The sequence below is a fragment of the Tiliqua scincoides genome, chromosome 7, assembly GCF_035046505.1.
Source record: "Tiliqua scincoides isolate rTilSci1 chromosome 7, rTilSci1.hap2, whole genome shotgun sequence".
Lineage (NCBI taxonomy): Eukaryota > Metazoa > Chordata > Lepidosauria > Squamata > Scincidae > Tiliqua > Tiliqua scincoides.
The window spans coordinates 67069966-67084735 of NC_089827.1; the positions used below are offsets into that span (position 1 = coordinate 67069966).

General features: G+C 40.6%; 1 protein-coding gene across 6 annotated transcripts in view; it reads left to right on the top strand.

The window, feature by feature from the left end:
* The window catches only part of CEP290 (centrosomal protein 290), a 53842-nt gene that overhangs the window by 19982 nt on the left and 19090 nt on the right, over positions 1 to 14770 (top strand). For all 6 annotated transcript variants that reach the window (XM_066633146.1, XM_066633145.1, XM_066633147.1 and 3 more), the window contains 15 exons: positions 3 to 167; positions 684 to 833; positions 1676 to 1791; positions 5170 to 5272; positions 6014 to 6244; positions 7194 to 7367; positions 7630 to 7741; positions 10013 to 10215; positions 10334 to 10485; positions 11146 to 11257; positions 11374 to 11829; positions 12346 to 12510; positions 12670 to 12777; positions 12877 to 13011; positions 13765 to 14034. In XM_066633146.1, coding sequence (XP_066489243.1) covers positions 3 to 167; positions 684 to 833; positions 1676 to 1791; positions 5170 to 5272; positions 6014 to 6244; positions 7194 to 7367; positions 7630 to 7741; positions 10013 to 10215; positions 10334 to 10485; positions 11146 to 11257; positions 11374 to 11829; positions 12346 to 12510; positions 12670 to 12777; positions 12877 to 13011; positions 13765 to 14034 — 2652 coding nt within the window. The remainder of the gene's footprint in view (positions 1 to 2; positions 168 to 683; positions 834 to 1675; positions 1792 to 5169; positions 5273 to 6013; positions 6245 to 7193; positions 7368 to 7629; positions 7742 to 10012; positions 10216 to 10333; positions 10486 to 11145; positions 11258 to 11373; positions 11830 to 12345; positions 12511 to 12669; positions 12778 to 12876; positions 13012 to 13764; positions 14035 to 14770) is intronic.

Sequence of the window (14770 nt, forward strand, 5' to 3'; positions counted from 1 at the left end):
AGGCAATTGAATTAAAGAATTCCGAAGGAACCTTTGATGCCACCTTGCATTTGAAGGCTCAAGTGGACCAACTTACAGGACGAAATGAAGAACTGCGCAAGGAATTGAGAGAAGCTCGGAGTGAGGCAGTCAACTTTTCTAATCAGCTTGCCAAAGCAAATGCAAAGGTACGTGAACCAACTTGGTTTTCAAAAGTAGCCCAAAAGTAATGACATGTAAGAAATATATAGGGACTGTTGCCTAGAAGTCTCTCTAGGTGTGTGGCACATGCATTGAAGGCTGTGGTAGATGGAGCTCCAAGCAAGTTTCACATCTGGTTAGTTTCTTCTTTTCCTTTAGAAGAGTCTTGCTTGTGAGTGGGGTCTAATTCAGTGAGTTCTGGTTGTACACGTTGTCCTAGGTAGCGATATGGCAGGCTGTGCACACCCAGAAGTGCTTTTCTCTCACTTCTCCCCCCCCCCCCCCGTTGCCATACTACTGCATTTCTCCTCCTTTTTAAAAACATTTGTGGAATTTCAAAAGCAGTCTGCCATTTTGTTTGTAGTGAACTGTCTGTCTGGATTTCCTGAACTGTAATCATAATTTTTTAGATTGTTCTAATCAAATGAGCTGAGCAATAACTGCGATTTCTGTTTTTATTTTGCTACCTTAATTACTCATCCTTTTTTCTTTATATTACTCAGAATGCTGATCTAGAAACAGAGATTCATTCATTGCGACAGTCAGAAGGTGCCAGTGCAGTATTCAAGGCAGTAGATCTTCCAGAACGGATGGCTCCTTCCAGTGTGAACATCATTAATTCACAGAATGAATATTTGATACACCTTTTGCAGGTATTAGATTTTAAAGTGGATAGTCAATGTATTTCAACATGTGGCTGTCAAACATTTTCCTATATAAAACATGGAGGCTTGAGAGCAGAACAACATTTTAATAAGAAACAGGCAATTCTTCATGCAGAATTTCTTGTTCATGGAAAGTTCAGAACATGATTAATTTAATTCATAATGCAAATCTTCAATTTCAAGTAATAACTGCCCATAAACAACCAAAATTTTGAGGCCAGTTTCCCACAAAGAATTGAACAGAAAATGAAATGGAAGGAAACTGTCATATCGTTGCTGATCTTTAGAACGTAAGAAGAGCCCTGCTGAATCAGGTCAAGGGCCCATCTAGTCCAGCTTCCTGCATCTCACAGTGGTCCACTAAATGCCTCAGGGTGTAACACAAGATACCTATATCCTATTAGCAGTCCCTTGCATCTGGCATTCAGAGATAGACTACCTCTAAAGTCCAGCCGATGCATCAAGGCTTGTAACCTCTGATGAACTTTTCTTCATAAATCTGCCCAATCCTGTTTTAAAGGCATGTAGGCCAGGTGCCATCACCACATCCTGTGGCAAGGAGTTCCACAAATAAATTACTCACTGGATAAAGAAATATGTTATTTTGTTTCTTTTTTTTTCTTTTGTCTATTCTTTGTATGTAATTTAGAAGTTTAGCTGTTTAATTTACAGTGAAGAAGAAAAACTGATATGTTTGACATACATGTATCAAATGTCCATGTTTGTGTGTGTTTGAGATAAAGCTATCAATTCAAAAGCACAGAGTTCTGTACTCTTAAAATTGGAATTGAGGTTGAGATACGGCCTATAACTTGACATTTTATTGTTAGGAACTGGAAAACAAGGAGCAACTACTCAAGAAATTAGAAGAAGCTGCAGAAGAATGGAAGAGAAAATTTGCTGTTATTCGTCACCAGCAGGGCTTGCTATATAAAGAACACCTAAGGTATAATTTTGCTTTGCTGAAATGATGAAAAAGGCTGGGATCCAAATAATGAATGTGCACGTTCGGGATAGAACTGCACAAAGGTGGAGTTTTCTTGGCTGTAGCAGCTAGTTTCCAAAAAGGTGAGCTTCTGTTTAAACTGATCAGTGTTGATTTCAGCCTTAAACTTGAATGTATTTAAATAGATTATTCATCCTTTGCAAGAGAGACCAAGCGGTTCTCTTTCTGCATGTTCTTTATAAGCTTCCTAAAATATATGTATGCCTTGTAGGAAGACGGGGGTGTAGCATCAGCACTGAGCTACCTGCACAAGCTGTTTCAACTTTAAACAGGCGATAGGAAGGTCCAAGATAGAGGGAAATCAGGGATATTAACCGCATGCCTAATGAAGAAAAATAATCACTCCACACAAGTTGTGATTTTATCAAGTGTTCAAAGTGATTATTTTTCTTAATTAATCATATATGTTGTCAAGGAAGGGAACCTCCCAGGAGAAGGCAGGCTGACCTAGAGGATTAGCACCTAGTAGTTAGTACACACACACACTTCTTATTGCTTTCCACTTTCCTCTTTGTTGGACCAGCAGCTGACTGGGGAAAATCTTGGTAGATTGTATCTGCTGCCCCCTGTATTCTTGGCTACAGAGACCAGGCAGAGGAGGGTCATCTGGGAAACGCCCCCCCCCCCCAGGACAGCACAGAACCCCAGCAGCTCCTATTGGAAAGCAACTCTACAGTAGCATCTGCAGAGTGAAGATATGTGACAATTTACCTGTGAAGGTGAACTAGGCAGACCAAGAGTCAAATATAACTAGTTTATTAAAACTAAACAAAACAGGCAAAGAAAGATGAGTAATGAAATAGAGGTGTTGGAAAACGGTTCTTTATTTTACTCAGAAGTAAACCCACAGTGTTCAGTAAGACTTGGGCTGCAATCCTATCTTATTCACCAAAAACAAACACCTCTAGTAATAAATATAGGCAAACGGATGGAGAATGCCTAATTTTGCTGGAAAGTGAAAGGGTTTCACCAAAAGAATTCAGTAACCATTGATGCCCAGCATAGGAGGCAGAGATGGTACTCCATTGCACATGAGGCGGTAATCAAGAGAAATTGGTAAGCAGACCTGAATCAACAAGGAAAAGTGCTGGAACAATCCTATGTAGACTATCTCTAGCTTAATGTACTTGCATTGCATGAGGAGTCTCCAGTCCTTTCACCTGTGATTGACCAAGTGGGTGCTCCTCCCTAAGCTCCCAACTAATGAGTCACTCAGGCACCTTGTACACAACAACCTCCCATTTCTGTGAGCTTGGAAATTTATACCTTGGCTCTAATGAAGTCAACAGGTTACCTGATGGGAGAGGTGGAAATTACCTGATCATTGCATCCCTTGAACCAAGATAGACAGGTTTGATGCCCAATTTCAGCACATTTCAGTCTTGCTGAGGGGACTTGCCAACTTGGAGAGGGAGCTGAATATTTATCCCCATCTGCGCGCTCTCTCTCTCTCTCTCTCTCAGGTAATGTTTTACACAAAGAACAAAGGCTACTTGCAAAGTATATCTCAGCAGCTCCCAGGCTGCCGAATGACACAAAAGTCTCTGGGGAGCCCAAAGTGTACAAAACACAGTAAAACACCAGGGGATTTGTCACACATATACTTTATGAAGCTGTTCAGTTCAGAATGCAGAGAAACAAATGTCTCTGTGCTGTATTCTCTGCTGTGGTGGTGCTGATTTTTTTGAAGCTGAGCATTGAGTCTATATTTCATATGGAGTGAAAACAAACGTCACCCGTCATAACCAATGGTAATTCAATTGCTTGATTCTGGTTATGCCATATAATGTTCATGTCCAGAGTGAATGTAAAAAGAAGCTTGCTGGATCAGACGAAAGGCTCATCTAATTTAGCATCCTATTTCCTACAGTGGCCAGCTACTTATTTGCCTCTGGGAAGTCCACAGGCAGGGTATGAATGCATACATCTCTCTCACTGTTACTTCCCTGCAATTGGCATTCAGAGATATGCTGCTGCTGAATCTGGAGGTAGCGTGAAGCCATCATGGCTGACTGCAAGTTGATAAACTTGTTTCCAATTCCCTTTTAAAGCCATCCAAGATGGTAGCAATCATCGCAGATCTTATGGCAGAGTTACACAGACTAATTATGCACTGTATGAAGAAGCTCATTCTCTTGTTTTTTCTAAATCTCCTGCCAATTGATTTCATTGAATAACACCTGATTCTTGTATTGTAAGGAGAGAAATGTTTCTCTCTCCAATCTGTGCATCAGTCATGTTCTACCCACCTTATTTGTTTTTTCTTGAACAGAAAAGCCCCAAATATGTAAGCTTTCCTCTTACAGAAGACACTTTTCTTTTTAAATGGTCTTCTGCATCTTTTCCTGTTCTATAATGTCCATGATCAGAACTGTGCACACTATTCCAGGTGTGCAAGCTTCCATTGCAAAATGCTGTTTTTCGTCTCTGTTATTTTATTATTAAGAGTATTTATAAATCAGTTTTTAACCAATATATCGGTTTATCGGTTTTTGGTTTTTAACCAAAAAGTAGTTCACAAAGCAGTTTAATACATAGCAAAATAAATCAATAAATGGTTCTTTTGTCAGACAATTAAAAATGATACAGTTGCTGCTTTTGTTAATCAGTACAGGTTGAGACTAATTGGCATGCGTTCCATTCCATACACTCATGTGGATTAAAAAAAACGCAGTATAGCAAATCAATGTAAAAAACAAAGTTTCTTTGCTCCAGTGATTGTAAAACAGCCTTGCTGACCTTTTGACTCTAAGATAAGAGTCATTAAGAAGACAATCCATCAGCCCCTCCCTTCACCAATACAAAATGATCACATTTCTTTCACTTGCTAGGGAAGGGAGGGGTCAGCAGGAGAGAGAAGGATTGTTGGCCTGCTGCTCTCTCTCTCTCTCTCTCTCTCTCTAAGGAGGCTGTTGTTAAACGACGGTTCAGTTTTTAAAACTGATTTTAAAGGGATGCATTTTTCTCCTTCTCCAGCACATCCTTTCTCATTTGCAGGGACCATTCATGTTGAGTCAAATCCGTGTATAAAAATTCCGTGTAAACTCTTTGCCACAGGATGTGGTGATGGCGACTGGCCTGGACGCCTTTAAAAGGGGATTGGACAAGTTTCTGGAGGAAAAATCTATTACAGGGTACAAGCCATGATGTGTATGCACAACCTCCTGATTTTAGAAATGGGTTATGTCAGAATGCCAAATGCAAGGGAGAGCACCAGGCAGTAGCTGATATGATTCTTGTAGTAACATGTTTCACAAATGATTTTTTTAAAAGTACCTGAAACATTTTTTTTGTCTGAAATTGCTGTGTTCTGTTTAGCGAAAAGCAACACTGGCAAACCACTGGTGAAAAAGTACAAGAAGAAAAACAAAAACTGGAATATCAGAAGGAGCAAGATGATATAAAAATAAAAGAGTATTATGTAAGTATTTGCTTTCACTAAAGTTGTGGTAATTTTATTTTTGATCAAAAACAGGGGAATTTTGAAATTGAGTGTGTAAGAAGCAAGACACAGAACTTAACCTGCTTTACATCTTGGGGCACTCCCATACCCAAAAGTGAGAGTTCTCTTGTTTAGCCTTTATTTTTCCAAAGTCACTGGAGAAGATATTCATGAGAGGATGTTTTGGAAAAAAAATTGTGAACTTACAATGTGAACATTTTTGTGAATTTTAGGTTGAGTTGTTTTATTTAATAATGTAAAATTGAAGATATATGTAGACTTGAAGCCTAAGAACTGTTAATCTATTCATGCAGGATCTTTTCATTTCTCTGTCCCACTGTAGTGGCTTGTGCCTGCTGAAAAGCTGCTGTGGTGGATATGGTGTGGGGAGCTGGGAGGCGGATTTGTTGGGAAAGCATGTGACAACTCCCCTTACTGTTAGAAGTTCTGTCAACGCAAGGAGGGACTTTCCCTGGTGTCTGCCATCAGCTACAGTTCCCCGTGCCGTATCCTATACCATTCTGACAGCTCTCTCAACCCACAGAAACGGTGCCCTTTGATGGAAGGGACTACAGTGGGAACATGGAAGCAGGAAGGTCCTTTCATATGAGCAGAACTCTGCTTGCAGTTCTCTAGACCCAGTCTGCCATGTGTTAATAAAATGGAAATACTGGTGCTGTGATATAAACTTTACTCGTGATGTTTCAAAACCTTCCACAGAGTTTACTGGATGCACTTCAAAAGGATGGTGACGACTCTAAACGTTTGTTGGCAGAATACAGTCGAAAAATAACTGTTCTTCGAGTAAATGAAAGATCATTGACAAGGCAGTACACAACCTTACTTGAAATGGAGAGACTTCTTCGGAAAGAGAACGAGAAGATGAAAACTGAGCTAATGTCAATGGAGACCACAGTTGGAGAAAGGATTGGACATTTGCAAAGGTTCAAGGTTAATGTCCTGCTTTTAAAATTTGTTTTGTTTTCTCTGTTCTGGAATTTTGCATACTTGTCAAAACATTTGTCAATTTCAAATGTAACGTATATGATTTAGGGCTCTATCCAAAGTTTGCAAAAAGTGTTGTAAGGCACTTCTTTGTCACCATGGGAGGAGGTAGACCAGCTCACAGACGTGCAGAGGGTCCTCTATATTACGTATTTATTAAAATATTAAGCATTAAATATTATGCATAAGTCACTGAATTATATATCAAGATTCAATCCAACTATTGCTAGATTCATAAAAAGGCTGAACAAACCTGTAGTGGATGCTTTAGACAGAAGATGCCTTTCTTGGACAGGGTTTGTCTAGAATAAGAGCTAGAGTGGTGGTGTGGTTTGGGAGAAGAACTTAGACCTGGAAGACCCAGGTTCAAATCCCCCCACAGCCATGAATTTTTTTGGCTGACCTTGGACCAATCACTTATCTTAGCCTCACCTACCTCACAGGGTTGTTGTGAGGATAAATGGAGGGGAGGAACTTTGTACACCACCCTGAGCTCTTTGGAGGAAGGGTCGTATAAAAATGTGAAAAATAAATAAAATAAAAATAAATAATACACCATGATTCCATGTTTTCCTGGTACTAAGGATCAAGCTCTTTGGTGCTTTGGATGAATTAAAAAAATAAACTGTATTCTTTCTTCCCATAAACAAGAACTACTCAGTGGCTGGGCTAGTCTGATATAAAATTAGAATTTAGCATGTAATTCTTCCACATTGCTTTAGAAAATTCTGGTTGTAATTCTACTTTGCCATATATACCATAATTATGCTCTTATAGTTGAGATTTTATATTCAAAGTTAATGACTTGCTATGATTCTTTTGAATTCATTGCTAATATTGAAGCTTTTAGAATGCCTAAAACAATAAATAATTGTAAATTTCTTCTTTTGCTTAGGACATGGCAACTTTCAAGATAGCAGCATTGCAAAAAGTGTTGGATGACAGCGTGTCTCTAACTGAACTGGAAGTGGCTAACAAACAGTATAATGAGTTAACTGCTAAATACAGGGATATGCTACAAAAAGATAACTTTCTTGTCCAAAGAACAACTGATCTGGAGCACTTGGAGGTAAAACAACTTGTACTGTTGTTGTTGCATGCATCTCACCATTTTGTTGACAAGTTATCTGTGCAGGTCCAGCAGAATCTGCTTCCTCTAGTTGTCAGGTTTTGAAAAGAGAACACCAGTCTCCCTCCCTGTGTTTTCCTGCTATGTGCTGCTATTAATGTACCTTATAAAGTTCCTTAAACTTTCTTGGTGCTGTCTGTATTTTAATCTAAGACTGTATTCAAATTATTCTTAAGTGTTTTTTTCATACTTTGTCATACAGAGTGAAAATGCATCCCTGAAAGAACAAATAGGGTCTTTAAACAAGGAACTAGAAATCACAAAAGAGAAACTTCATACAGTTGAACAAGCTTGGGAACAAGCAACAAAACTGGGTAGGTGCCTTGCATATTGAATGAATGAATGAATGAACCTTTATTAGGCATCGATAGAGAAATCGTAAAAGCAAACATAATTAGTCCTAATCCCGTTTATCAAAAACGGAGTTAAGATACTAATAAAACATTTACAGTTCAACATAAAATATCAACATTTTTGACAAATTACATTAAGAAGGCTTAAATTGCCTTGCATATTATAATTCTTTTATAGTAATGGAATCATGCATTTTATCCTTTCTCTGTAAATTTAGTATCTTAAAATCTGGAATTAAATAGGGAATTCACAGGTGTTCTCAAATCTCCCCATTCTCTTTGGCTGCCAGTCATTTTATATGTATTCTTGAGTTGACCTCCTTACTTAGGCAGCCCAGGTTGGCTTGAGTGAGTGTTTAAGAAGCCTGTTCATGAATGCACAATAAAGTGTGTGACTCAAATAGCAGTTTTATGAGGCAGTAGCATCCTTCCTGGTCTTCAGCTCATTTTCTTTCGAACTCTGTCAGATCTTTCTCCTGAACAAAGTTTCAGGGAGAAAGAAGGTTTAATTGGCTTGAGCTGGTCTAAGCTGTGCCTGGAGGAGCTCTTTTCAGACTTCGACAGGAAGCAAACAGGACAAGAAATCTCATGAAGGCAATTATTCTAATGGACTAGATAAGTCTCCTTGCAAATAAAATGCCTTTATCACAAGGTAAGCGTGACCAATGATCACAGATACCTTTAGAGACATACTAAAATGTCCCTTAAAAAAATTAACAAATTCAGACAGGTGTTTGGAAGCTATTTAAGATTCTTACCAAGCTCTGACACACAGTTCACGTGTTTTAAAGCCCAATGTATACAAATACCTTGAGAATAAAATCTGGCACACATGCAGATTTCTTGACAAGCTATGTGAGGGGATGGGGAAATCCTTTCATTCATTTGAGGTATCTGCAGCATTGGAGTTAAAATGTCCTGTCCTTCAAAGTGTTTTTTGTTGCAGTACATTTCATTGATATTCAGTGCATGCTTCTTGAGGAAAAATGACCTGGTTTGCTCACTACAGGGGTTCCCCAGTATCTGCGGAGGATACTTTCCTAGTCCCCCCTGCAGATAGTGGAAAACACAGATATGGGGACCCCCTCCCCATGCAATCCCCATGTGTGCACCCATTTTGTAATTTAAAGGTTTACTACACAGTTTTTTACTTCCTTAAACCAAGTGCCTTAAACCTATAGGCTTACAGCACTTTTCAAGCTGCCTCTCAGTAGCCAGAGCACTTGAAAAAACTCGAGGGTGGTCAGCAGGAAGCACTAATGTTCTTCCTGTTGTTATGTGTAAAACTTGGGCTCAGCCTGAGGAGGACCAGAGGGGAAACTGCTGCAGGAGAGGAGGCTGCAGTACCAGGAGAGGGAAGGTAGAGGCTGCTGTGTGCAGAGGCCTATAAAAGGGGTTGCACAAGCAAGGAGCGGGGAGACCACCAGGGAAGAGCTGCTGTGAGGAGCCTTGGAGAACGAGCTCTACAGAGGAAGGTGGACCACCAGGGAAGCTGACAAGAGAAGGAGCTGCAGGAAGGAGCGAGCTGGGGGAGAGACCAAGCTGCAGAGCGGAGCTGAAACCTGAGAGCTGAGGAGAGAGTTGCAGCAAGGAGCCCCTGGGAGAGCCTCAGAGATCCAGGGAACAAACATCGAGCCTTTGCCTCAAGTCCTGCTGCCTCCTGCCTGCCTAGTGCCTGCCTCAGGTCCTCACTCAATCAGGGAATTTGGAACAAGGGTGTTGTTATTTGGGTCAGGTTCCATTCCTCACAATAAAAGCCTTGAACTCGGTTTGGGGTCAGTGGTCTCTTTCGATCGTGCATAACACTGTCGACCTTCATGTTTTTTTTAAAGTGTTCTGGTTGCTGGTAGGCAGCTTGAAAAGTGCTGTAAGTCTGTAAGTTTAAGGAAGAAAAAACCTCACAGTAAGCTTTTAAATTGCACACGGAGGGGGGGGGTTCCCCATATCTGTAGATAAGTGAAACCATAAATACAGGATCTGTAGATACAGGGCGCCTCCTGTATTTTTAGTTCTTTCTATTATACAAATGGAAATTTGACAGTAGCTGAACCAAAATTTCAGTCATGCTTGTACCTAGACAATTGGCAGATGATCAATTTGCATTAATGTGTGTCTGAACCTAAAGACAATTTGAAATTAAATTCCTGCTTAAAGAGTGTGTGTGTGTGTGTGTGTGTGTATGTGAGAGAGAGAGAGAGAGAGAGACTAAAGTTATATTTTGCATAACTATAGGAGACCCTGCTGCAGACAAGGCCACAAAATCTATAACCAACACCGAGATAGTTTCTATTTCTAAGAAGATCACTATGCTAGAAATGAAAGAACTCAATGAAAGGCAGCGAGCTGAGCACTCGCAGCGAATGTACGAACACTTACGTAACACATTAAAGCAACTTGAAGAACGCAACTTGGAACTTGAAGCAAAGTTTGCTGAGGTGGGCTACTGAGCTTTTATGTGGTTTGTCCACCCATGTACCAAGAATCTTCCTCCCATTAGCTGAATATCCTTGTACCAGTTCTAAATACATTTATCAAATCAACCTTCTATCTTAGCTTACGAAGATCAACCTTGAAGCACAGAAGACGGAACAGTCCTTGCGAGATGAACTGTCAAATAGTGTGAGTAGGGCAGTGAGTGAGGCAGATAGGCATCGAATTATGGACCTGGAGAAAAGTGAAACAGAACTCAAGATTGAGGTATCAAAGTAAGTTCAAAAGTGTGTGTGTGTTTGTTGCTGGCTGCAGCCTTGGCCGGGGGGGGGGGGGGAGGAGACATTCTGGCAAACTTCTTTGAGTTACCTTTTTAGAACCTGAACCAGAAGAACAGCCCCCCCCCCCCAACTTGGCCCAAGAACCTTTTAAAAGAGAACCTGGGAGAAGAAAACCTTAGCAATATAGTTATTTTAAAACCAACCAAACTTGTTTTTGAACTTTGGGGAAGTTTTAAAGAGTAAATGGCTAGATTTAAAAAAGCTTCTCCTGCTATGCTTAACGAAGTGCAGTAAATTACCTTCAGCATATTCTCCTTACAGTTCTGTCCTACTTTGGATATAGTGAAGACAAGTGAAGTCCCATAACCCGATGTTGTATCTCCCAATTGCTGCTCTTTAGCTATAAAAGGCTCAAGTAGTAATTCTTCCCATTCCCACCCCCACAAGGAAACCACTGCCTTGCCTGTGGCTGGCCTAATTTTTTCTACAATCTAGTAGGCACTCAACTACTTGAACTCAATATTAATGTGTAGATAATTTTTGAATAATGGTTATTTGAATGAGGTTATTCTGTGCCCTAAAGAATCCTGCTGCTATCCTTGCATTATAACAAAAAACCACACTATTTTTTTTCTCATTAATATCCTCTACAAGGTTAAAAGAGCTGTCTGATATTGCCAGGATGCAAGTGGCTGCTTTGGAAAATCGCCAGCAATCGAGAGAAAAAGAAGTGGAATCACTTAGAATGCAAATTTTGGACTATCAGGTAGGAGCATAGCTGCTAAGGAGCATAGCCACTGAGTCCAGTGACAAAAATAATAGGTCTCGTTTCTTGCATATATTATGGAAACACATTTGATTGTATGTATTATTGGCATTTAGGCACAATCGGATGAAAAAGCACTCATTGCAAAGTTACATCAGCATATCGTGGCCCTTCAGGTTAGCGAGGCCACTGCTGTGGCCAAGCTAGAAGCCGCTACATCCAAACTTCAAAAGATGGAGATTATTAATATGCGCCAAGAGCAAAAGTTGGATGACAAAGAGCAAGCGTTGTATTATGCCCGGCTCGAAGGAAGGAATAGAGCCAAACATCTACGCCAGACTATTCAGTCTCTGCGGAGGCAGTTTAGTGGGGCGCTGCCCTTGGCTCAGCAGGAGAAGTTCTCCAAAACGATGATTCAACTTCAGAACGACAAGCTTAAAACAATGGATGACATGCAGCATGCTCAACAAGAGCGCCGAGATGCGGAGAACAGAGCACTGGAGCTAGAGATGAAATTAAAAGGGTTAGAAGAACTATTAGCAACATTAAAAGATACAAGAGGAGCACAAAAGGTTTGAGATGATAATGATTTAACTTGAAAACTTCTAATCCACTCATATGCAATTCGTTATGACCCTTTCCTCAGATTGTGTGTGTGTGAGAGGTATCTTGACTGAGCCAGAGGTAGACATCAGAAAAACTGCATTCTGCTCTCCTTGGGGGCTGGTGCACTCACCTCTGTTAATTTGGGCCTGAATATGAATGTGAAGTGCACCATGAATGCATGCTAGTGCTTTTCCCCAGTCATCAGAGATTCCTTCTGTCATTTTTCAAACACAGTTCCACTGCTCCTCATGGTCACATGGTGGTAATCCACCAAATACTCATGAGTTTGGCACAGAGACCATCATTGTGAGGTCAGGGAGTGCTCAGAAGCACCACTGTGTACCATTAGGTCTCAGCCTCAGTTTCTCCTCCAGTATCACCTCAGCTGCTTAAATACACATCTGCTGCTTTTGCACGTGGCAGCTCTACTGAAACAGATTAAGTGTGGTACTGTCAAGATTTAACCAGTTGTGTTTTATCAGGTAATAGAATGGCATATGAAAATTGAAGAGCTTCGTCTTCAGGAACTCAAACTGAACCGTGAATTGGCCAGACAAAAGGAAGAGATCAAATATTTGAACAATATCCTTTCTGAATACGAACGAATGATCAGCAACCTGGAAGAAGAGATTGTGCAGCAGAACAAGGTACATGGAAGCTTATGGCATTGCACTGAATAGGAAATTGACTATAATTTTAAATATACTGAAGTTAGTCACACGTTATTGTATCATTAAAAATGGGTTACCTTTGATAATATTTATATTGCTCTCAAATACTTTCTAAACACTTTTTGAAATTTATAGTTCCATGAGGAGCGGCAAATGGCTTGGGATCAAAGAGAAGTAGAACTGGAACGTCAGCTAGACATATATGATCGTCAGCAAAAGGACATATTAAATACTGCTCAAAAGGTACCTAGATTGATTTTATTTTGCATTTACAGTGGTATTGACTTGCAGTCATGAGAGAGAGAGAGAGACAGACCCCCTTGTTTTCTTTCTCCTCTGCAGTTTGATGAAGCTACAGGATCAGTTCCAGACCCTGGCTTACCACTTCCTCATCAGCTTGAGCAAGCTCTAAGAAAAATTAGAGAACATGTTCGGACAATCTTGGAAATACAGGCAACCTGCAAATCTTTAGAAGAGGTAACTGGATTGGTTAGCTAACCAAATGCTTTTTATTATCTGTATTTTATTATCTTTCAGGTGCCCCCCAGTATTTGCCGGGATATGTTCCTGCCCCACTTGCAGATACAAAAACCATGGTTAAAAGGGAACCCTATACTTACTGTGGTGGCAAGCACTCGTGTCTTTTCCTTTTCAGCCTGTTATAGAACTCTAGAAGAGGAACTCTAGAAGCAGTCAGCTAGAATGCTAGAGGAGGGAGACTATGAAGAGTTCAGTGGTGCCCACAAAATCCTAACCCCCTTCCCAGGCCTGATCTGCCTTCACATGCCAATGCAGACATGCAAGCTACAGAGATGGTGCATGTCCAGGTTGATCCATGGCAGCTGCTGGAACCTACCCCAGGGCAAAGGAGCAAATGTTTCCTTACTTCGAGGAGGCCTCAACGTGCTGAAACTCCTATGTGGGATACAGTGGGTGCCGTGCTGGTGTCATTGCATCGCCATGCAGGGAGTTAGTTAGGTTTGGGCTGTTTATCCCCTTGATCCCAGCTGCACTGTTAAACATAGTTACAGACCTAAACTGTTGAAAACATTCTCTTTACATCTTTTACTAATGAGAGTATTAATGAAGTTACTGTAGAAACTTTTGCAATAATTAAATCTAATACAGTAAAGAAATTACAGTGATTTAAGTGTCTTTATAGGTTATAAATTATTCAGTGATTTCCCCCATAAATTGATTTCTGTAGTATATATTTTATTTTTGTTGCAGAAAATGAAAGAGAAGGAAACTGCATTGTGGAAAGCAGAACAAAATATCTTGTCAAGAGATAGGATCATTAATGAACTTAGACTTCGATTGCCAGCAACATTGGAGAGAGAGAAGTTAATAGCACAACTGGACCAAAAAGAAGACGAGCCAGCTGCCTATTCTCATGCTCTGAAGATTGCACATCAGACAATTGCAAATATGCAGGCACGGTTAAATCAAAAAGAGGAAGTGCTGAAAAAATACCAACACCTTTTGGCCAAAGCAAGAGAGGTAGATTTTGTTTTAGGTTGGTTTATGCCTCCATACAAGTGTTCCTTAAACACTTGGGCCTTGTGGTATAGATCAGTGGCACTCACTGCACATTGGGATTATGGTCCCCAGCATGACTGGTACTTATAGTTCCAGCACGCCGTGGGACTTAATGTCCCCAGATCAGGATGACGCAGTGCTCTGGCCAGTCATGTCTATGGTGCAGTGCCCCAGCGGGCTTTGTACCCGGACTTCCGCAAAGAAGCAACTGCCCGGAGCATCTTGTCATCCCAGTCTGGGTACATGAAGTACCGCAGCACGCCGGAACTGTAAGTACCAGTTATGGAAGGGAAGGATTTGCCCAAACCCCGGATGCAGCCTTTGGACCAGGGTTCAACCAGCCCTGGTATAGATCAGAAATGGACAATGCATGTGGAGGTGCTGTGTGTGTTGCGGTCCGGTATTTCTGTGCAGGGGCTACATTCATTGGGATTTCAGTGGATGAACACTAGTGCAGTAAGGTCTAAACTGCATCAGGGGTCTTAGGTTTAGACTGCATAAGGTTTAGTTTATATGCAATCTAAACCTCATGCAGGTTTGGACTGTATAAGGTAGGAGGTTGGGGGAGAGAAGACAGGAGAAAAGGGCAAGGCTCACCTGGATCAGATGTTTACAAAATTTGAATTAACATAACTTTATTACATGATCATGGTTCTCTTTTCTCTGTATGTAGTAAAATGGATTTATCTTACTTGAG